General features: G+C 42.1%; 1 protein-coding gene across 1 annotated transcript in view; it reads right to left on the minus strand.

Moving 5' to 3' along the window:
* Positions 1 to 11,777: 11,777 nt before the first annotated feature.
* Positions 11,778 to 24,563, minus strand: part of A2ML1 (alpha-2-macroglobulin like 1) — a 52,910-nt gene continuing 40,124 nt past the window's right edge. The window contains exons 29-36 of the mRNA XM_073020475.1: positions 22,901 to 23,115; positions 20,494 to 20,709; positions 20,196 to 20,323; positions 19,954 to 20,044; positions 19,373 to 19,441; positions 14,368 to 14,470; positions 13,871 to 13,912; positions 11,778 to 12,840 (exon numbers count right to left, since the gene is read on the minus strand). Coding sequence (XP_072876576.1) covers positions 13,872 to 13,912; positions 14,368 to 14,470; positions 19,373 to 19,441; positions 19,954 to 20,044; positions 20,196 to 20,323; positions 20,494 to 20,709; positions 22,901 to 23,115 — 863 coding nt within the window. The 3' untranslated portion in view covers positions 11,778 to 12,840; position 13,871. The remainder of the gene's footprint in view (positions 12,841 to 13,870; positions 13,913 to 14,367; positions 14,471 to 19,372; positions 19,442 to 19,953; positions 20,045 to 20,195; positions 20,324 to 20,493; positions 20,710 to 22,900; positions 23,116 to 24,563) is intronic.

The raw sequence follows: 24,563 nt of genomic DNA on the forward strand, positions 1-24,563 counted from the left end.
ATTATGAAGATGTCAGTCATCTTCAACTCTACAGCTTCAAAGCAATCCTCCCAAATCCCCAGCAGGTTTTTTGAAGAAATTAACAAACTGATTTAAATTTATATGGAAATTCAAAATACCAAGAATAGCGAGGGCTATCTTGAAGAAGAATCTCAAAACCTAGGGGATTGCACTACCCCAGACCAAGAACTATAATAAAACTCTAGTGTGTGTGTGTGTGTGTGTGTGTGTGTATGTGTGAGATATTGTTGCAAGGATAGGCAAAGTAAACAATGATACAAAACAGAATCCAGAAATAAACTCTTCCATGTATGGCTACCTTATTTATGATAAAAGCAACATGCTATAATGTAGTGGGAAAAGGATGGTCTTTCAATAGATGATCTGAGCCATATTAATAAAATCCATGTAGGAAAACAGGGTCTCTTGACCTAGCTCATACCATGTGCAAAAAGCAATATCAGATAAAATTAAAACAAAACAGCTTTCAGCTGGGTGCAGTGTAATGTCAGCACTTTGGGGGGCCGAGGCAGGCAGATTGCTTGAGCTCAGGAGTTCGAGACCAGCCTGGGCAACAATCTATCAAACTCTATCAAAACAATAGAAAAAATTAGCAGGGCGAGGTGGCATGTGCCTCCTGTGGTCCCAGCTATTCAGGAGGCTGAGGTGGGAGGATTGCTTGAGCCCAGGAGGCAGAAGTTGCAATGAGCTGAGATTGCACCACCGTACTCCAACCTGGGTGACAGAGTGGGAGGGTGAGACCCTGTTTTCTAAAAAAAAAAAAAAAAAAAAAAAAAGCTTTTATTTGAAAAGCATTTTGTGACCCTGAAGTAAAGATTTCTTTCTCTCGATTTTGATTTTGATTTTGATTTTGTAGAGACAGCTGCTTTCAAACTCCTGGCCTCAAGTGATCCTCCCACCTCAGCCTCCCAAAGTGCTAGGATTACAGATGTGAGCCACCACACCCAGGCAAGATTCTTAAATAGAATAATAAAATCACTCACTTAAACTATATTAAAATTAAGAACTTTTGTTCACCAAAAGACATTACTGAAAGAGTGAGAAGGCAACCCATAGACTGAAGAAGATATTTGCAGTACTGAAGTTTATTCTGAACTTTCTGCAAATCTGAAAATCTCACAAAGCCCTCTAATCTATATATGTAAAGAATTTCAAAACCCAGCAATCCCATTACTGAATGTATAACCAGAGGAATATAAATCATTCTACCATAAAGATACATGCATGAATATGTTCACTGCAGCACTGTTAACAATAGCAAAGACATGGAATCAACCTAAATGTCCATCAATGACAGATTGGATAAAGAAAATGTGGTGCATATAAACCGTGGAATACTATGCAGCCAGAAAAAATGCGGTACATATAAACCATGGAATACTATGCAGCCAGAAAAAGGAATGAGACCACGTCTTTCACGGGAACATGGATGAAGCTGGAGGCCATTATACTCAGCAAAATAACGCAGAAACAGAAAACCAAATCCCACCAGCCTGGCCAACATAGTGAAACCCTGTCTCTACTAAAAATACAAAAATTAGCCAGCCATGGTGGCGCAAAGGCATGGTGGCGCGTGCCTGTAGTCCCAGCTACTCGGGAGGCTGAGACAGGAGAACCACTTGAACCCAAGAAGTGGAGGTTGTGGTGAGCCGAGATCACGCCACTGCACTCCAGCTTGGGCAACAGAGTAAGACTTCGTCTCAAACAGAAAAAAAAAAGAAAAGAAAAGAAAACGAAATCCCACACACTGTCACTTCTAAGTGGGAGTTAAATGGTAAGAACTTATGAACACAAAGAAGGGGACAACAGACACTGGGGTCTAGTTGATGGGGGAGGGTGGGAGGAGGGAGAGTGAGCAGAAAAGATTACTATTGGGTACTGGCTTAATATCTGGGTGATGTGGCTGGGCACGGTGGCTCAAGCCTGTAATCCCAGCACTTTGGGAGGCCGAGATGGGCGGATCACGAGGTCAGGAGATCGAGACCATCCTGGCTAACACAGTGAAACCCCGTCTCTACTAAAAAATACAAAAAACTAGCCGGGCGCGGTGGTGGGCGCCTGTAGTCCCAGCTACTCGGGAGGCGGAGGCAGGAGAATGGCATGAACCCGGGAGGTGGAGCTTGCAGTGAGCTGAGATCCGGCCACTGCACTCCAGCCTGGGTGACAGAGCGAGACTCCGTCTCAAAAAAAAAAAAAAAAAACTGGGTGATGAAATAATCTGTTCAACAAACCCGTGACACACGTTTACCTATGTAACAAACCTTCACATGTACTCCCAAACCTAAAATAAGTAAAAAAAAAAAAAAAAAGAAAATAGTTTAAAAAAGAAAAAAACAAACCAAAAAAAAAAAAAAAAAGAATTTCAAAAGAAAGTCAATCCAGAATCATAAACAAAAGCCTTGAACAAACCATTTTTCATCAGAGGATATCCAACCACAATGAGATATCCCACTAAGATGGCTAGAATTAAAAAAACAGGGCCAGGCGCGGTGGGTCACGCCTGTAATTCCAGCACTTTGGGAGGCTGAGACGGGCAGGTAACTTGAGGCCAGAAATTCAAGACCAGCCTGATTAACACGGCAAAACTCAGTCTCTACTAAAAATACAAAAATAAGCTAGGCATGGTGGTGCACACCTGTAGTCCCAGCTACTTGGGAGGCTGAGGCAGGAGAATCGCTTGAACCTGGGAGGCAGAGGTTGCAGTGAGCCGAGATCGTGCCACTGCACTCCAGCCTGGGCGACAGAACGAGACTCTGTCTCAAAAATTAAAAATAAAAATAAAAACAGGCCAGGTGCGGTAGCTCACACCTATAATCCCAGCACTTTGGGAGGCCGAAATGGGCAGATCACCTGAGGTCAGGAGTCCAAGACCAACCTGGCCAACATTGTGAAACCCTAAAAAATACAAAAAATTATTAAAATACAAAAAATTAAAATTTAATTTTTTAAAAATACAAAAAATTAGTTGAGCGTGGTGGGGCGTGCCTGTAATCGCATCTACTCAGGAGGCTGAGGCAGACAGAATTGCTTGAACCTGGGAGACGGAGGTTTCAGTGACCCGAGATTGCACCACTGCACTCCAGCGTGGGTGACAGAGCAAGACTCCATCTCAAAAAATAATCATCATAATAAAATTTAAAAAAAAAAAAAGTAGTAACGAGTATCAAAGTGGATGTGGAGGAGTCAGCTTATACACTGTGGGTGGAAATGTAAAGTGGTATAGTTACTTTGGAAAACAGTCTAGCAATTTTTCAAACGATTAAACACAGAGTCACCATATAACTCAACAGTTCTACTCCTACATATACACCCAAGAGAAACGAGAACATACATGCACTTAAAAACTTCTACGTGACTAGGTACTAGGCTTAGTACCTGGATGATGAAATAATCTGTACATCAAACCCCCGTGACACAGGTTTACCTATATAACAAACCTGCACATATACCCCGAACCTAAAATAAAAGGTAAAAAACAATTCTGGTCGGGCGCAGTGGCTCACTTTGGGAGGCCAAGGCAGGCTGATCACCTGAGGTCTGGAGTTCGAGACCAGCCTGGCCAACATTGCCAAATGCCCTCTCTACTAAAAATACAAAATTAGCCAGGTGTGGTGGCACATGCCTGTAGTCCCAGCTACTCGGGAGGCTGAGGCAGGAGAATTGCTTGAACCTGGGAGGCGGAGGTTGCAGTGAGCTGAGATTGCGCCATTGCACTCCAGCCTGGGCAACAAGGGCAAAACTACATCTTAAAAAAAAAAAAAAGAAAGAAATGAAATATTGATACTAGAAGTTCAGTGAACCTTGAAAACCTTATAAATGAAAACAAGCCAGTCACAAAAATACACTTTTTGTTGTTTTTTAAGACAGGGTCTCACTCTGTCACCCAGGCTGGAGTGCAGTGACATGATCGTGGCTCACCACAGCCTTGACCTCCTGGGCTCAGGTGATCCTCTCACTTCAGCCTCTTGAGTAACTGGGACTACAGGTACCCACCACCATGCCTGGCTAATTTTTGCACTTTTTGTAGAGGCAGGGTTTCATCATGTTGCCCATGCTGGTCTCAAACTCCTGGGCTCAAGCGATCCGCCCACCTCTGCCACCCAAAATGCTAGGATTATAGGTATGAGCTACCACACCCCACCAAAAGTCCACATATTATATGATTACATTCATTTGAAAGTTCAGAATAAGAAAATTCATAGATAGAAAGTTATTTGTTGCTTAGGGGCTGGGCACAGGGAGTGGGGAGATAAAGGATGATAGTGAAAAGGTATGGAGTTTCTTTTTGAGGCAATGAAAATGTTCTAAAATTGTGGCAATGGTTGCACACATCTGTGAATTTATTAAAAACCATTGAATTGGCCAGGCGCGGTGGCTCACGCCTGCAATCCCAGAACTTTGGGAGGCCAAGGTGGGAGGATCACTTGAGGTCAGGGTTTGAGGCCAGCCTGGGAAAAATGGTGAGACCCTGCCTCTACTAAAAATACAAAACAATTAGCCAGGCATGGTGATGTATGCCTGTAATCCCAGCTACTTAGTAGTTTGAGGCAGGAGAATTGCTTGAACCTGGGAGGTGGAGGTTGCAGTGAGCCGAGATTGCGCCACTGTACTCCAGCCTGGGTAATAGAACAAGACCCTGTCTCAAAAGAAAAAAAAAAAAAAAAGCCATTGAATTGTACATTTTATTTTCACAGTCGCACACCACCACGCCTGGCTGATTTTTTGTATTCTTAGTAGAGGCGGGGTTTCACCCTGTTGGCCAGGCTGGTCTCAAACTTCTGACCTCATGTGATCTGCCCTCCTCGGCCTCCCAAAGTGCTGGGATTACAGGTGTGAGCCACCGCGCCCAGCCCAGAGTTGTACACTTTAAATGGGAGAATTGCGTGGCATGTAAATTGTATCTTAATAGAACTGCTTCTTTAAAAAGAGGATATCCAAATGAGCAATAAACTTTTTAAAAAAGTATTCAACTTTATTTTACAGGACAACTTTATTTTACCAGGAAAATACAATTAAAAACCAGTCTTCTGTTAACCAGTGCACGCTTAACATAATGGCTAAAATAAACAACTTAGGATCTACCAAAGTGTTGCCAAGGGTGTAGAATAACTGGAATTATCTTGTACATTCTTATTGAGAGTGTAAATTGGTCAAACACTTTGGGAAATGATTTTGTAGTGTCCATGAAAGCAAAAATCATATATACCCTATGATCTAGCAATTACACTCCTAGATATGTCCCTAACATAAAGGTGTATAATATGTTCACGAAAAGGCATGTATTAGAATATTCGTAGCAGTGCTATTTATAGTAGTGGAAACCAAAAGGTATCTGAGACAGGTCTCAATCAATTTAGAAAGTTTTATTAAGGTTAAGGACATGCCTGTGACACAGCCTCGGGCGGTCCTGACAACACGTGCCCAAGGTGGTTGGGGCACAGCTTGGAATTATACATTTCAGGAAGGCACGAGACTTCAATCAATATATGTAAGTCGTACATTAGTTCAGTCCGGAAAGGCAGGGCAACTCCAAGTGGAGAAGAGACTTGCAGGTCATAGGTAGATAAGAGACAAATGTTGTTTTTTTTTTTGAGTTTCTGATTAGCCTTTCACTGAATGCACAATTTACAAGAATAGTCACCTATGCCTTAGTCTGGTTTAGTGAAAGGAAGCAATCAGAAATGCATTTGTCTCATGAGAGCAGAGGGATGACTTTGAGTTCTGCGTATCCTTTTTCCACAAGGAATTTCCTGGTGGGCAAATTGTGAGGGAGCTATATAACTTCCTTCGTTTTTTTCTTTCTTTCTTCTTCTTTTTTTAAAATCTTTGTAGGTATCTTATTTAGGAATAGAATGAGAGGCAGGTTTGCCCCACGCAATGCCCATCTTGACTTTTCCCTTTGACCTAGTGATTTTGGGGAGATTTATTTTGCTTTACAGTAGCAACACTCAAACTACCCATCAGTCATATAATGGATAAATAAATTGAGGCATATTCTTACACTGAAATACTACGTAGCAATAGAATAAGTAATCTATAATTACAACAATATTGATGAATATCACAAACATATTGTCGCATGAAGTAAACCAGAAATAAAAGTAAAAATTTGTACCTATGCCTGTTTTTATAGGCAAAAAGTACAGGCAAATCTAATCTATGCTCTTAGAAATCAGTATAATGGTTTTTCCTGGAGACTGGCGACCAAAACTGGGGAGTGGGCTTCAAGAATGGTGGAGGCTGGGCATGGTGGCTCATGCCTATAATCCTAACACTTTGGGAGGCTCAGACAGGTGGATGGCTAGAGCCCAGAAGTCCAAGACCCGCCTGGGCAATGTGACAAAACTCCTATCTCTACAAAATATACCAAAATCAGCCAGGCTTGGTGGAACCAGCCTGTGGTCCCAACCACTCAGGAAAGTGATACAGGAGGATCGCTTGACCCTGGGAGGTTGAGGCTGCAGTGAGCTGTGACTGTGACACCGCACTCCAGCCTGAGTGACAGAGTGAGAACCTGTATCCAAAAAAAAAAAAAAAAAAATTAAATAAATAAAGAAAGAAGAATGCTGGAAATGCTCTGGACGCTGGTTACACGGGTGTTTTCGATTTGTGAAAATTCATTGAAGTACACTTATCTATATTTTCTGTTTATTATACTTCAATAAAAAGGTAAAAAAAAAAAAAAAGGAAACTATTAATTTTTCTCACTGATCATCCAAGATGTACAAGGGTGCGCATCCGGGATCAATCTGTGGGGTCCTTAAGCAGCTGGGCTCCACTGTTCCCTCTGCCCTCTCACCTTCAGTGTATGGCTTTTTGGTGTTGGGAGGTTTGTTTGTTTGGTTTGTTTGTTTGTTTGTGATGGGGTTTGGCTTTGTCTCCCAGGCTGGAGTGCAGCAGCAGCCTTCTGGGCTCACAGCGATTCTCCCACCACGGCCTCCAGAGTAGCTGGGACCACAAACACGCCACCATGTCCAGCTAGTTTTTTATTTTTTGTAGAGATGGGGTTTTGCTATGTTGCCCAGGCGAGTCTTGAACTCCAGATCTCAAGTGATCCTTCCATCTCCACCTCCCAAAGTGTTGGGATTACAGGCGTGAGCCACCATGCCCGGCTTTCAGCGTGTGGTTTTTACCAGTGTGGTTGCAAAATGACTACTCTTCCTCCAGGTATCTTGTCCTTGCTCCAGTAAGGAGGTGGAAGGACCAAAAGCTTTTCCTTTATGAGGCTTTGTCATTTTATTAAAAAAGGAAATACTGGCTGGACGCAGTGGCTAGCACCTGTAATCCCAGCACTTTAGGAGGCTGAGGCGGGTGGATCACTTTAGGTTAGGAGTTTGAGACCAGCCTGGCCAACATGGTGAAACACTGTCCCTACTCAAAATACAAAAATTAGCTGGGTGTGGTGGTGGGTACCTGTAGCCCCAGCTACTTGGGAGGCTGAGGCAGGAGAATCACTTGAACCTGGGAGGTGAAGGTTGCAGTGAGCCGAGATCATGCCATTGCACTCCAACCTGGGCAACAAGAGTGAAACTCTATCTAAAAAAAAAGAGAGAGAGAGAGAAGAAGAAGGAAATATTTTCCAGGGACTTCCGGTTACTTTTTGTAGGCTAGAATTCTGCCACATGGCCAAATCTAACTGCAAGCGATTCTGAGAAGGTGACGATTTTAGTTGGGCATGTTGCTGCTCCAAATAAAATTGTACTTTTTGTCAGTGATAAAGAGAACAGATAATGGGGTGTGGTGGGGGGGAGTTGGAAGTACCCAGCACAGGGTCCAAGCTTCCAGAGATCTTACATTCTGATGGGGGAGATGGGAGGGTCAACGGAAAACGGTAACCCAGCTTGGTAAATCCTCCGCCGGAATCACAGGTGCTGTAGGAGCAGAGAGGTCTTAAGGAAGCCTTGCCAGAGTAGGAAACACACCTTGGAGGCCATTCCTTGAAGGACTAGTGGAAGTCCTCCAAGCAGAAGAGAGAAAGGCTTTTCAAGCATGATAGAAAGCATCTTTCAAAGTTATCGGAGATTTTAGTGAAAATTGGGAACCCAACGTTCGGTGTTACTGAAGTGTGAGGGTCAAAGGCTGAACATGGAGCTGGCGGGGAGGAGGCAGGAAGAAAATAGTCATGAAAGTCTGTTATGCCATGAAGAGGAATAGAGCTTTACCCCCAAGAGCTCCTGAAGGGTTTTAAACAAATGAATGACATAATCAGATTAGGATTTTATTTTTTTAAAAGAATGAGATGGGGTCTTGCTATGTTGTCCAGGCTGGTCTTGAACTCCTGGGCTCAAGTGATCCTCCTTCCTCAGCCTCCCAAAATGCTGGGACTACAGGTGGGAGCCACTGCACCTGGCCCAGATTTTAAATAGCTAGCAGTACATCACCTGACACAATTATAAGGGTTAGTTGAATGGGGGCAGCCATGTGCATGGAGAACATGTGAAGTATAATAATAGACATGGGGTGGAGGAATGTTCTGACATAGAAGGAGTAGCGACAGGGTTTTTGCATCCCATCTGGATGGGATATGATAAATATTTCAATCAGGGCTACAGGAAGAAGGATAGAAAGTTCTCTGTGCTCCAAATGTGACATAGTTTGCTTAGTAAGGTAGGATTCTTAGAAAGAAAAAAAAAACCAAGGCTTCTTTTCTGATACTGGTTCCTTTCCACTTCCTACCAAATCCTGGATGAAGAGGGGAGGTAGGAGAAGGGAAACCCTTCAAGAAGCCATGGTATGGGAAGAAATATTGGTGGGATCTGGGTTCTGAAGTCCCTTCTCTTCCTTTGCTGTTGAACTGTTGGCCCTCCCTTTCCTTCTCTCCTCTTCTCATTTCCTGTTCCCTAGCTAGTCCTCTACACCCTTGGCTTCTCACTACCTATTTGCTGCTAGCTGCCCATCTTTATCTTCAGATTTCTTTCTTTTTTTTTTTTTTTTTTTTTTTTTGAGACGGAGTCTCGCTCTGTCGCCCAGGCTGGAGTGCAGTGGCCGGATCTCAGCTCACTGCAAGCTCCGCCTCCCGGGTTCACGCGATTCTCCTGCCTCAGCCTCCCGAGTAGCTGGGACTACAGGCGCCCGCCACCTCGCCCGGCTAGGTTTTTTTTGTATTTTTAGTAGAGACGGGGTTTCACCGTGTTAGCCAAGATGGTCTCCATCTCCTGACCTCGTGATCCGCCTGCCTCAGCCTCCCAAAGTGCTGGGATTACAGGCGTGAGCCACCGCGCCCGACCCACTTAACTTCTTAAGTCTTGAGGATCACTATTTCCTTTTATTCCAAAAGAGGGAATGCTCTGGTAAGTGCTGCAGACCCAAAATGTACGTGGGGTGGAGCTTTTAGTGAGTGGAAGGGGCTTTCATGACTACCTTCTTTTTTTTTTTTTTTTTTTTTTTTTTGGAGACCGGGTCTCACTCTGTCGCCCAGGCTGGAGTGCAGTGGAGCAATCCCAGCTCACTGCAACCTCCGTCTCCCAGGTTCAAGCGATTCTCCTGCTTCAGGCTCCCGAGTAGCTGGGATTACAGGCACGCGCCACCACGCCCAGCTAATTTTGGATGTTTCGTAGAGACAGGGTTTCACCATGTTAGCCAGGCTGATCTTGAACTCCTGATCTCTAGTGATCCACCCGCCTCAGCCTCCCGAAGTGCTGGGATTAGAGGTGTGAGCCACCGCGCCTGGCAACTACCTTTTCTTCAGAGTTCCCTCTGTTCTCTTCCTTTGATAGCAGAGAGGCAAGCCAGGGAACGACCTCCTTTGCGTGTCTTCCCCCATGTGCCCTCACTATAGGAACTCCTAGAAGGACCAGAACAGACACAAGGATGGAAGAGAAAAGAACAGAACAATTAATGCAACTGTGACTCTGGGCTTGGGGAAATATTCTCTTCAGTACACACATTTATTTATTTGTTTATTTATTTATTTTTGAGACAAGGTCTCACTTTGTCACCCAGGTTGGAGTGCAGTGGTGCAAACTCGGCTCACTACAACCTCCTCCTCCCGGGTTCAAGCGATTCTCCCACCTCAGCCTCCGGAGTAGCTGGGACTACAGGAACACGCCACCATGCCTGGCTAATTTTTGTATTTTTGGTAGAGGCGGAGTTTTGCTATGTTGCCTAGGTTGATTTCGAACTCAGAGCTCAAGTGATCCGCTCACCTTGGCCTACCAGAGTGCTGGAATTATAAGAGTGAGCCACCACGTCTGGTCTTTTTAATTTTAAATTCACGAGGTACATATGCAAGTTTAGATTCAGGGCGTAAATATGCAGGTTTTGTTACATGGGTATATTTCGTGATGCTGAGGTTTGAGCTACTGATCCCATTGCCCAAATAGTGAACATAGTACCTGAAAGTAGGTTTCAACGCTTGCCCTCTTTCCTTCCTCCTCCCTTTTGGAATCTCCAGTGCTTATTGTTCCTCTCTTTGTGTCCATGTGTACAACATGTTTAGCTCCCACTTAAAGTGAGAACATGCAGTATTTGGTTTTCTGTTTCTGCATTAATTCACTTAGGATAATGGTCTCCAGCTGCATCCATGCTGCTGCAAAGGACATGATTTCATTCTATTTATTTATTTATTTAGATATGAAGTTTTGCTCTTGTCGTCCAGTGCAATGGTGCAATGGTGCGATCTTGGCTCGCTGCAACCTCCACCTCCTGAGTTCAAGCAATTCTCCTGCCTCAGCCTCCCAAGTAGCTGGGATTATAGGCACCTGCCACCACGCCCAGCTAGGTTTTTGTATTTTTAGTAGAGATGGGGTTTTGCCATGTTGGCCAGGTTGGTCTCAAACTCCTGACCTCAGGTGATCCACCCACCTCGGCCTCCCAAAGTGCTGGGTTTACAGGTATGAGGCACCGCACTGGGCCGATTGCATTCTTTTTTATGACTACATAGTATTCCATGGAATATATGGACCACATTTTCTTTATCCAATCTACCATTGATGAACATCTAGGCTGATTCCATGTCTTTGCTATTGTGAATAGTGCTGCAAAAAATGTACGGGTGCATTTGTCCTTTTGGTAGAAAGATGTATTTCCCTCTGTGTATATACCCAGTAGTGAGACTGCTGGGTTGAATGGTAATTCTATTTTTAATTCTTTGAGAAAACACCAAACTGCTTTCCACAGTGGCTAAACTAATTTATGTTCCCACCAACAGTGTGTTAGAGTTCCCTTTTTTCTGCTACCTTGCCAACATCCATTATTTTCTGACTTTAATAATAGCCATTCTAACTAGTGTAGATGGTATCTCACTGTGGTTTTGATTTTGCATGTCTCTGATGATTAGTGATGTTGAGCATTTTTTCGTATGTTTATTGGCCACTTGTACTCTTCTTTTGAGAAGTGGCCGCTCATGCCCTTTGCCCACGTTTTGATGGAATTATTTGTTTTTTTTCTTGCTGATTTAAGTTCCTTATAGGTTCTGGATATTAGTTCTTTGTTGGAGGCACAGTTTGTTAATATTTTCTCCTATTCTTTAGGCTGTTTACTCTGTTGATGGTTTCTTTTGCTGTGCAGAAGCTCTTTAGTTTAAGTAGGTCCCATCTGTCATTTTTTTGTTTTTGTAGAATGTGCTTATTTCCCCTGACTTTTCAGTCAGAATTTACAATCAAGGGGAGCGTAATTGATCCAGTGGAGACCCAGGATAAAAGGGTGTAATTGCCTAGAGAATCTTTTCTGTTAAACATCATTCATCTTACTTCCCTTATCCCTTTGCCTCCAAACCTGTTTCCAAAACAAAAGCATTGCTCCGAGGAAGTGCTTGCACAGTGATAGATAGCCCACGTGGGGAAAGGCTGGGAGAATCATGCAGAAGAGAAACCGAGAGAGATGGAGAGTGCATTCTGGCCAGCCATTTTCTTGTCATCAATCACTGTTTGCCCCGCAGTAGTGGGCTGGGTGAGCGCAGCCCCATAATTAAAATTCTCTATTCTAACTTGTCCTCACATCTTTAAAATGATTCTTTGAGAAGTCTGGGTTAAAAGGTTTAAGGAAGAAGCCAAATTGTGAGTTTTGGGGGAAAGGACGATCATCATCTTTAAAAGAACTTTTGGTTTCCAAAGAAATATGTATAGAACTAAATGCACAGATTTTCTTTTCCATTTTTATTTTTTTAGCCAATTCCCAAAGCCCTAAATCACATTTTCCTTTAGATTTAAACTCTAGAAAAACATTATTATTATTATTATTATTATTATTATTATTATTATTATTATTTGAGACAGGGTCTTGCTTCATTGTCCAGGCTGGAGTACAGTGGCATAATCTCAGCTCACTGCAACCTCCACCTCCAGTGCTGAGGCGATTCTCCTGCCTCAGACTCCCAAGGGGCTGGGATTACAGGCCCGTGCCACCACACCTGGCTAATTTTTGTATTGTTAGTAGAGACGGGTTTCACCATGTTGGCCAGGCTGATCTTGAACTCGCAATCTCAAGGGATCCGCCCACCTCACACTCCTAAAGTGCTGGGATTACAGGCATGAGCCACTGTGCCCAGCCTAGGAAGACATTCTTGTCTTCTCTAGTTCACCCTCCACCACCGTCTCCTCTCTGGAGAGCCCCCTAAATGGCTACACAAAACAGCTAAACCACCTTTCTTCCCCCTGTGACCTTGCCCATACAGCGCCGCCTCTGAGTGCTATCCCATCTCCTTGCAAAGGTACTAGAAAGTATTACAGCTGAGGTTCAGACATGTTCATCTGTTACCCATTTACTAGTCAGAGAAATTAAATTATTTGATTGAATGAGTTCTGCTTCAAGCGACAGAAGAATGTTCCACCCTCCAGTAATGACATAGAGGACTAATTGAGTCTCTTTCCAGCTTCTGTCCTGAAAAGCAAACAATCAAACAAACAAAAAATAAAAGACATTGTGATACTTAGAAGCTCAGTACATATATAGAGAATACTTGACCTCTATATACAAAATAACTCACAAATGCACAATTGGATTATTAATAGTGTTATCTCACAGGAGTAGAATCAGGTAACCTTTACTTTCATCTTAGTATTTTCATATAACAAAGATGTATTATGTAAAAATATTAGGAAAAGTCAATCTATTTTCAATGTGACAGAAAAAAGTATTGTTTTAATTCCAAGATTAGTTTTTTCTGACATAAACTATTTTCAAGAGTTTAGGACAGGCTGGGCACAGTGGCTCACACCTGTAATCCTAGCACTTTGGGAGGCTGAAGTAGGCAGATCACCTGAGGCCAGGAGTTTGAGACCAGCCTGGCCAACATGGCAAAACCCCATCTCTATTAAAAATACAAAAAAATTAGCTGGGCGTGATGGCACATGCCTGTAATCCCAGCTACTCAGGAGGCTGAGGCACAAGAATCGCTTGAACTTGGGAGGCAGAGGCTGCAGTGAGCTGAGATCACGCCACTGCCCTCTAGCCTGAGCCAGACCCTCTTTCAAAAAAAAACAAAGTTTTAAGACAAAAAAGGAAAACTCACTTTCTATCAAAAATAAGCTTCCAAAAGACAATAACAGGGCTGAGTGTGGTGGCTCATGCCTGTAATCCCAGTACTTTGGGACGCCGAGGCAGGTGGATCACCTGAAGTCAGGAGTTCAAGACCAGCCTGGTCAACATGGTGATACCCTGTCTCTACCAAAAATACAAAAATTAGTCAGGCGTGATGGTGGGCACCTATAATCCCACAACTCGGGAGGCTGAGGCAGGAGAATCGCTTGAACCTGGGAAGTGAACCACTCAACTTCTGCCACTGCACTCCAGCGTGGGCGACACAGTGAGACTCTGTCTCAAAAAAAGACAATAACAGTAACTTGAAAGAGGCTCCTCTTCACTTCTGCCACCTAACCCATGACTCCACCCATTTCTCAGCTGGACTTACCTCATTCACAGGGATCAGAATACTGAATTGTTGCCTGTTCATCTGTAAAATGAAATAAGACATGTTATTACTTTGAGGGTCTCCTATATTTAGAGGGAAAATGTTTCATAAAAGCTACTGCTTTAGCCCTTTCCAGAGAATCTCTACAGGTTATGAGCATATTCAGGATTACAAGAAAGTTTCAATCACTAATATTTGTACATTGTGACAAATTATTAATCATAGCAAAAATAATGGAAACAGCCCTTTTAGAACGATGGTTCACATTGTTCTCTTCTTGGTCTAAGGACCACATCATATCAAATGTCTCTAGTGTACGCAACTTAAAAGTGGCACACAACTGAATTAAAATATTTTAGGAGATTAGATAATTACGTGCTACTTGGCTTGGGAAGGAGTATTTGTAAAATTAAGAGAGACGCCATGAAGAATGAGGCAGAAGTAAGTTGGGAGATGCAGGTAAGATGTCAGCTCTCATTTCAGCCCAGCCCTCTCACCTGGCAGGTAGTAGTCATAGACCTTGATGGTTGCTGGTTTCAAGTTGGTGACCAGCACACTTTGGCTGATGGTGAAGGTGTAAGTCTGAGTGTTCTTACTGAGCTGTGGGGAAGACAGACGAAACAATACCTTAGAACTAAAATGAAAATTACACTCTATGCAACGTGGAGTTAAAAGACCCTTGCTGTCTTCATGCAGATTTTCTGAAACCCCGCCAGGAATGGTGGCTCACGCCTCTAATCCCCGCACTTTGGGAGGCCGAGATGGGTGAATCACCAGAGGTCAGGAGTTCCAGACCAGCCTGGCCAACGTGGTGAAACCCCATCTCTACTAAAAATACAAAAATTAGCCGAGCATGGTGGCTGGCACCTGTAATCCCAGCTACTCAGGAGGCTAAGGCAGGAGAATCGCTTGAACCTGGGAGGCGGATGTTGCAGTGAGCCGAGATGGTACCACTGCACTACAGCCTGGGTGATAAAGCGAGACTCCATCTCAAAACAAAAACAAAAACAAAAACAAAAACAAAACAATTCTGAAACTCTCTACCTACCTCTACTGCCCTATGACAGTCTGCCCTAAGACATTGCCTCCTGCTGACTTCCTGGCTCTTTCTTCTTAGGATCTTACAGCTCTCTGGCCCTCTTGTGAACTGGTTCCCTTTGTTCATGGTCTACCCTGACCCATGGTTTCTCCACTAAATTAGTCAAAGTGGCCAAAGAAAGCAGAGGCTTGCATTTTACTCCAACAGTTCTATGCCCCTTACTGGTTTGCTTTCTTTAATCTGGTCCCTGAGCAAATGATACCTCCTCAAAGGGGCTTTCCTTGAACACCTTATTTAAAAACAGTCACATCCCTGGCCTGCCTCACCAGCACTCTTTATCCCCTTATGCTGCATAACACTTATTACTACTGAAAAAAAAAAAGTGTGTGTATACACATAGACATGCAATTTTTAAAAACTTGAGTATTGTTGTCTCTCCACTAGAATATCAGCACTCTTAGGCCAGGTATCATATCTATTGTTTTCATTGCCACGTCTCCATCACTTAGAAAAGTGACTGGCATATGTTGGTTGCTCAGTAAATATTTGTCGAATAAATTAGCAAATGGAGAATCTAAGGCAATTGTATAAGTTACTTTACTATAACAAGAAAATAAATCCCGGCTACTTGGGAGGCTGAGGTGGAAGGATCATTTAAACCCAGGGGTGGAGATTATAGTGAGCCAAGATTGGGCCACTGAAGTCCAGCCTGGGCAAGAGTGAGACCCTGTCTCAAAAAAAAAAAAAAAAATTATAAATTTAGATATAGAGCTATTAATGCCTAATTGGAAGGGATTTCCAAAGTTCTTCAGGTATAGTGCCTCTCGAAGTGTGGTCGAGGGACCTCCCCTACTCCAGGGATCGCTGAGATTGCATCAGAGTATCTGAGAGGTCAGAATTATTTTTAGAATGATATTAAGACTTTTTTTCCCACTCTCATTCTCTTACAAATATACAAGAGATTGTTTCCTTCTGGGGAAAGAGATTTAAAAAACTAAAAAATAAACAAGTATACAGTAGAGTTATCAGAGGCTACTTTATGTGTAATATTGCAATGCTTTGAACGTAGGAATAAATAGAAAATTTCATTCTCTTTGATTAAGCCAGATATTAAAGCAAAAATGCAAAACAATGTCACTATTCTTATTTTTTTGTTTTGGAAAATAGTTATTTTCTTTTTCTTTTTTTTTCTTTTTCTTTTTTTTTTTTTTTGAGACGGAGTCTCACTCTGTTGCCCAGGCTAGAATATAGTGGCACGATCTCGGCTCACCACAACCTCTGCCTCCTGGGTACAAACGATTCTTCTGCCTCAGCCTCTCAAGTAGCTGGGACTACCGGCGTGCTCCACCACGCCCAGCTAATTTTTGTATTTTTAGTAGAGACGGGGTTTCACCATATTGGCCAGGCTGGTCTCAAACTCCTGATCTTGTGATCTGCCCTCCTCAGCCTCCCAAAGTGCTGGAATTACAGGCACGAGCCACCACGCCTGGACAGAAAATAGTCATTTTCATAAAAATGTTATTTATATTAAGATGTAGTGAGTTTATTACTGTTTTTAAATTAATTAATAAATATTTTAAGATTGTCTCAGTTTTAATTTCTAACATGATAAAGACCAATAGTTAAAACCCACTTCACTGAAAGCTGTTTGAGGCCCTCAGTAAATTAAGAGTGTAAAGGGATCCTGAAACAAAGAACTTTTAGAACCACTGTTCTTTTCTATCATTTGGTCACCATAACGAATTAAAGCCAATGACTAACATGAACCAAAAGAAAGCTGGGGTAGGGCCGGGCGCGGTGGCTCACGCCTGTAATCCCAGCACTTTGGGAGGCCGAGGTGGGTGGATCACGAGGTCAGGGGTTCGAGACCAGCCTGACCAACATGGTGAAACCCTGTCTCTACTAAAAATACAAAAATTAGCTGGGCGTGGTGGCAGGTGCCTGTAATCCCAGCTACTCGGGAGGCTGAGGCAGGAGAATTGCTTGAACCCGGGAGGTGGAGGTTGCAGTGAGCCAAGATCACACCACTGCACTCCAGCCTGGGCGACAGAGCGAGACTCCATCTCAAAAAAAAAAAAGAAAGAAAAAGAAAAAGAAAAAAAAAGAAGAAAGCTGGCTAGTAGCAGTTTTAATATCTGACTAAATGGCAACTAAGGCAAAGAAAAAATGTGTGTGTGTGCATGTGTGGTGTAGGAATCTAAGGCAAAAGTATTTGATATAAATATATACACATATATAGTAATGGGGAAAGGATAGTATGTACTAATATAAGGAAAATTTAATAAGAAGATATGTTCATTATATATATATCTAATTATATAGTCTCAAATATATCAGGAAACGACAGTCAAAAATGTATGGATAAACGGATAAATCAAATATCATAATTAGAGGCCGGGGGCGGTGGCTCACACCTATAACTCCAGCACTTTAGGAGGCCGAGGTGGGCAGATCACTTGAGGTCAGGAGTTCAAGACCAGCCTGGCCAACATGGTGAAACCCTGTCTCTATCCAAAAAATACTAAACAAACAAAGAAACAAACTCCATCATAATTGGATATTTTAACATATGCTTTTCAGAAACTGTTAAATCAAGCAGAAAAATAAGCAGAGTTATCAAGCACATGAACAACAGAAATAATGATCTCAGACTTCTAGATCAGAATCCAGGCCCAAGAGAAAAGAAATAGATGTTCTTTTGGAGTGCACACTGAACACTTGCAAAAACAGATCACGGATTAGGTCATGGAAGAAACTTCAGCACATTCCAGGCAATCAGGATCATGAAGACTGTGTTCTCAGACCATAATGCAACAAAATTAGACATCAGGAACAAAAGGATGGCTTTAAAACTTTCATGTGTTTCCCAACAAATTAAGAAATATAAGTGAATGACAATGAAAGCACTACTTGTCTGAGATTGTGGGACAGGGATGGCATGTACCTCAAGGGACATTTATAGTACAAGTTCATTAAAGAATAAGGAAGACTATATATGTGAATAAGGTCATCCTCTGGTGAAATTGATCAAGACCACAAGGGAGAAGATACACAGAAAAGAGGAAATAACCACAGATACCATCATTAGCACTGGCTTTTAGACCATTAGACCTGATGCTTCAGATTAGAAGCCAACTGGCAGATTTGGCAGGACACACTGAGGAGCAAGCAGTTCATCACCGTCTCAGGCATGGTGTCATAGAAATCAGACTCCCCAGGTTCTGCTCCCACCCTAGACACGGACAGATGGGATGACTCGGACAAGCCACTCTCTCTCCAAGTCTCAGTTGGTTGCTGTAAGACTTGAATAAGTCATGTATGAAAGCATCAGAAACTTGGCAAAGTTTTAAACCACAACATCATGATCACAGGGTAGTGCCTGATAAGCTAACCCAAGCTATGTCAAAAGAAGCTATACACGGCTCACACAACGTGAACAAAACCCTCGCTCCCTGGAAGATAGGAAACACAGTTAGATGATCGGGTTGGTGGGTGGGCAGGGGGTCGGAACTGAATGTTACTAACAACAGCATCTTTTGATTTGGGATATTCCTGTCTATTGGTTATATACAATAAGGATAACTTTGTTCCTTGTGTGGAGTGGAATACCATGAAAAGGAGCATTGTTAACAATTTTTAGAACGTTGTTAGTCCTTGAGAACTTCTTGCTTTATTAAAATGAAAGGTTATATATGATGTCTGATTAATATTAAGTAATATTAACATTATGTTAAAATGATACAAATGGCTATAGAGTAATGAGGGCTTACTCTGTACCAGGTACAGTCCTAGATATTTTTACATGTCTTAAATAATTTAGTTTTTTGTAGAACTCTAAGAGATAACTATTTTGACCCCTACCCACACACATTTTACAGCTAACTTTCAACAATTTGTCCAGTTACACAGCCAGTGCTAGAACCAAGATGGCAGCCCAGGCAGTCTGGCTTCAGAGCTTCTGCTATTAACTACTATAGCATACTCTAGAGTTGCTATGTCACTTGTGGCTATTGAGCGCTTGAAATGAGGCCAGACAGAATTGAGACGTGCTGACAGTGCTGTAAAGGTGTCGTACAGAAAAGAAAAAAAGAATGTAGATATCTCATTAATACTTCTGTATATTAATTGTATAGTAAAATGGAAATATTTGGGGTATATAGGCTTGCATAAAATATACCATTAAATTTAATTTCATCTGTTCCTCTACTTTTTAAATGTGGCTACCAGAACTCTTTAAACAATGTAAATGGCTCACATTATAGGTCTGTTGGACAGGGCTTCTCTAGAGGCACAACGGGGTGTTTTATGATATACCAGCATGGAGGCAGAACTCACGGCATGGTGTGGACTCGCTCCCAGGCCCCTCATCCCCATGTGTGTGACACCCATATATACAGATTAGAAGAGAAGTCATGAATATCCATCAGCAATCCAGTTCTTTGATCTAGTTCCTGAATACCTACCTCATCCAAGTAAATGTTAAGTGTATCAGTTCCAAATTCAACCTTCTTCACCAGGGGTTGCTGGAGAAGCTGCATAAGAGAGGGAGAAAAACAGAGACTAAGAGCCAGAGCCTTCCCTATCCCGTAGGGTATTCTTCCAAAGTTCTGCCATGATCAAGGAAACAATATATACTGTGGAAAAGGTAGGAAAAGGGAACCGAGACTATTGCAAGTTGCATGTCATATGTCTGCTACAACCTTGCAGACCATTTAAACAATCCAATCATGAGTTTGTATGTATGTGTATATATACATATATACATATATATACACACACATATGCACATATATACATGTATATATACCTATATATGTATATATACACACACCGTGTATATGGATGCCATATATGTATGAAAACTACTTTTCTTACAATGTACATACATACACATACATATATATGTATGTATATACATGCCATATGTATATGTGTGTGTATATATATACACACACATGCCATGATGCCCATTTTACCAGTTTTTTTGATTATACTGTCAGGTCCCCTCACAGCTAGATAAATGAAGAAAACAGAAGTAACTTACTAACTGATTGGTGCCCTCCGTGGGACTGAACCCAGATAGCATCTTCACTTCCACAATCACCATATTGGAAGAGCTACGGCTCCCCACATAACTGAGAGCAGGAAGAAGAAAACATATGTGAGCCTATTACTTCAGTGCACTCTGCATCCCCAACACACATACACAGGCACACACACACGTGTCCCACCTCAGCTCCTCAGACCAGGTGCTCTGCTGGCCACCAGCACCCCAGCTTTCCTCACCTGGTGTGAATAGCGAGAGTCAAGGATCGAGGTGAAGTCAGTTGCTCACATCTAGCTTTTCCTATTTCCACGCTAAGACTAAAGGTCTTCATATTTTTAAGAGGGAGAATATTGTATCTCAACACCATCTGGTAGGAAGAAATAGCCAAATCAGAGTTGGAAAGAGCTTTAAAGATTGTACAGTTCAAACTACTTTCCTTACAAGTGAGAAACAGAGAGAGAGAGAGAAGGCCCAAGGGGAAGATGCCCTCAGACTCTCCTTCCCAATGTACATTCATTCTCATGGATCTCTACTTACCTGCACATAGACACAGCCCTGGCCTGTGGCCTCCAGCATGTACATTCCAGGGACATTGGGCAGCGTCTTCTGCTGAAATACCAATCTGTTGGCTGACTGTATGTTGAATGTATGCTGGAAATTCTCAGTGGATTTTACAACCAGGTTGATCTCCTCAGATGGCGTGTAGGCGGTAGTGGCATATTTGGCAAGAGCTTGGAGAGCAACTACAGTATCCTGAGGGAAACAACCAAACGTATACTTACCATTTTGTGAGTCATTGGAATTAACCGTGAACAACTCTAAACCCACACACGTGGTTGTTGTTAGTTGGCTTGGATGATGCCTCCTCTAAGTATTTAGAGAACTATACCCACCTCCTCTGGAGAAGCTGACATAGAAATCACAGTAGCTTGCTTTTATAGAAAATCACCATCAACAAGGTACTACTGAATATCCGCAGGTTACTTGGTTAACCTAATCGATTCATATTCAGAAATCAAACAGCTTCAGAATGAGTTATTGCTAGAAGCAAGTGGATAACTGTTCAGTATATATTTTACAGTTTCCTTATTTGGGGAGGAAACAGTAATAACATGATAGCCCTAGAAATTGCAGCCTATGACGTCATTTAACTGTGTGATGATCTTCTACATCACAGTTGGAAGGAGCATCAGGGACCTAGGAAAGTCCTTCCTTGCAGGCTGGCTTCTTAGCCGTGATACCATGTGACAATCTTTTATTTCTCTGGGAATAAGACAGATAACTGTCACTAAGTGAGCCTGGTACAGTGACGTTTGAACTCTTTCATTCTGAAAACATAATTCACATAAATTACAAGGGGAAAGAAAAATGAATAAAGTGTTCAACAAAATTGTCACATCTCGCTCTATGTTACGAAAATTTCTACATGCTTGATACTGTGTAAAATATCTATTACAAAAAAAGAAAAAACCCTATTTCTTCATCTCACAAATGAAAAAGACATTCTTATTTCGACATTATCACTGTCCTGCAAAACAGGAAGACAGATCACCCACCCTGGTGAAGCCGTGAAGAAGTTCTATCTGTGCAGCTTGGCCATCTACAAACAATTTTTGTTTCCCCTTTGTGGACTGGACCCAGGGAGGTTTTTTACTGCTTGAACATATAGAGACAATTCAAAGAAAGGGACCTCACCGTCAGCTGAAAAACCAGTGTGAGTAATACATGACATATGACCTCTTGTGATAGCCAAGGATTTCATTGAAAAAATGATTCTGACCTATACCTGTCACTGCGAGTTATAAACATTTCATCTACTGCTTTCCAAAAATATTATTATATATTATAATTTTTTAGGACTGAGCAAGAAGAAAGGAGTCTTTTCTAATCTTTGGCCAAGCATTTCCCTGAAACAGGGAGGCATAGTACCATATAATTTTTTTAAGTTTCAATTAGGTCATTACCACATTTAAACTTGGTGCCTTTAACATTTTTACCAAACATGCAATCTATTAAAAGATGTTCGTTCTTTCAGGTCTGATTTACATGTTATATCTTCAGTGAAACTGGCCAATTTCAACAAATCAGATTATAATCTTCATGAGGACAAGAAATATATTTTCTTAGTTACTTCTGTAGCCTCATCAAAGTGATTTGGACATGGTAGATATTTAATAATATTTTCAGAATAAATTAATGACTCTTCATTATAATCTAAAATAATTTTTTTATGATTTGAGTTTATCATACAATTCTACGCCTCTTTTTTTTTCCCTACTGCCACACCATTCATTCAATTTCCCAATTTCCCTTACCCCTAACCTAGATAAAACAGTCTCCTGATCTCTTCAAGTCCAACTTTTCTCTCCTCTAAATTATCTCACACACCAAGTGGCTAATTAATCTTTCTGAAACAAAGTTAAAATTGTTGTTGCTGTTGTTGTTGAGAAGGAGTTTTAACTCTTGTTGCTCAGGCTGGAGTGCAATGGCACCATCTCGGCTCACCACAACCTCCGCCTCCCAGGTTCAAGCGATTCTCCTGCCTCAGCCTCCCAGGTAGCTGGGATTACAGGCCCCCACCACCATGCCTGGCTAATTTTGTATTTTTAGTAGAGACGGGGTTTCTCCATGTTGGTCAGACTGGTCTCGAACTCCTGACCTCAGGTGATCCGCCTGCCTCGGCCTCCCAAAGTGCTGGGATAACAGGCTTGAGCCACCATGCCCCGCCCCAGTGTTTCACACTCAACAAAAAAAGAAAATTAAATGCATCTGGTACTATTTATGTGCTCATATAACCCATTTTATGAATACTTCTATATATTTTTCACAGGCTTTTCCTCTCTAAGACCCTGGACCGAGAGGGCAAGGACAATACCTTTTCCTCTATCTCCATACAAGATCTAATTCTACCTGTGAAGTGGCAGTGGGAGAACAGGCTCTTTACCTGAGTAGAAGAGAAGCCCCCATATGCATTCCGTTGCTTGGCCAACCAAGCCACTATGCTAGTGGCCTTGGCTATCTCCTTTTGAGTCAGGCTGGGCTTGGTAAGCTGGGCCAACAATGCATATGCTGTAACTTCCACATCTAGAGCCACAGGCTCAGACCAAGGGCTGGCATTCGATGATGGAGTAGGTTTGTGGCTCCAGTGAATGGATTCTCCTATGGAAAAAGAAACATAACTAGGATGTCCTTAGAAGGAACTGGCTTTCCCACATTCACTTTGTAAATGCAGCATCTTAGAGCAGAGAAGGTACCAAATGAGAATTAAACAGAGTAGAAAAAAATGTCTTAGATGTAGCTGATTCATTGACCTTGATGTAAATGCAAGGATGCCTGTGTGCGCGTGTGTGTAAAGCTAGAAGCATCAAGAAATGTTCCTGCCTCCAGCAATTACATGAAAACCAGCCTTGTTAATTTATCAGTTTTGATGTTAATGGAAATAGGTAAATAGAAGCTTCTTCCAAGAATCTCTGTGTTTGGGGGCAATTTTTGTTTGCTTACAGTTTTATGAAATTTTCAGCATTTATTTTATTTAATCAAAGATTTAGGCTGGGCGTGGTGACTCACGCCTATAATCTCAGCACTTTGGGAGGCCAAGGTGGGCAGATCACCTGAGGTCGGGAGTTCGAGACCAGCCTGACCAATATGGAGAAACCCCATCTCTACTAAAAATACAAAATTCACTGGGTGTGGTGGCAAATGCCTCTAATCCCAGCTACTTGGGAGGCTGAGGCAGAAGAATCGTTTGAACCCAGGAGGTGGAGGTTGCGGTGAGCAAAGATCGCCCCATTGCACTCCAGCTTAGGCAACAAGAGTGAAACTCCATCTAAAAAAACGAACAACAAACAAAAAAGATTCAACATTTTAAGTAGAACAAAAATGGCAGAGCATATGTAAGAATTCGAGAAACCATGAAGAAATGCTAATGAGGCCAACTATATGAAATATGCTTAGAAGGCAGTCCAATGATGGCGGGCCTCTGTAGTCCCAGCTACTCGGGAGGCTGAGGCAGGAGAATGGTGTGAACCCGGGAGGTGGAGCTTGCAGTGAGCTGAGATCACACCACGGCACTCCAGCCTGGGTGACAGAGCAACACTCCGTCTCAAAAAAAAAAAAAAAAAAAAAAGGACATAAGACCAAAAGAAACCTCTGTGACAGCCAAGATGACAGTTAACAGATAACTTGAAGAAAAAATAAAATAACAAATGGAAATGAGAAGAGTATAAGTTAGAAGACTAATTAAACAGAATTTTAGGGATAATAAGTAACCACAGAAGGGCAATCTAATTGGAAAAATGTAATAGGAAACGTGAGCTTGCAATACAAGATAATGGAAAAGAGATCATCACAATAAATCAATATATGGTGGAACAGGTCCCATTGTCTCAGACACACATTTCATGACTAGAGTTTCTTACACACAAGAGGAAAAGCTACCCCACCCCCTATGAGAGGACAGTTCAGCCATGACACTCATATAAATGAAGGTTGAGACTGCATTTCTGCCTGGAAGAATAATTTTAAATACACAGTCAGATAAATGAAATGCATTACAAGATCCGTCATAACTTCAAATAGTATTCTAAATACATTTAAAGTGGTCCAGG

The sequence above is a fragment of the Chlorocebus sabaeus genome, chromosome 11 (assembly GCF_047675955.1).
Source record: "Chlorocebus sabaeus isolate Y175 chromosome 11, mChlSab1.0.hap1, whole genome shotgun sequence".
NCBI classification, from domain to species: Eukaryota; Metazoa; Chordata; class Mammalia; order Primates; family Cercopithecidae; genus Chlorocebus; species Chlorocebus sabaeus.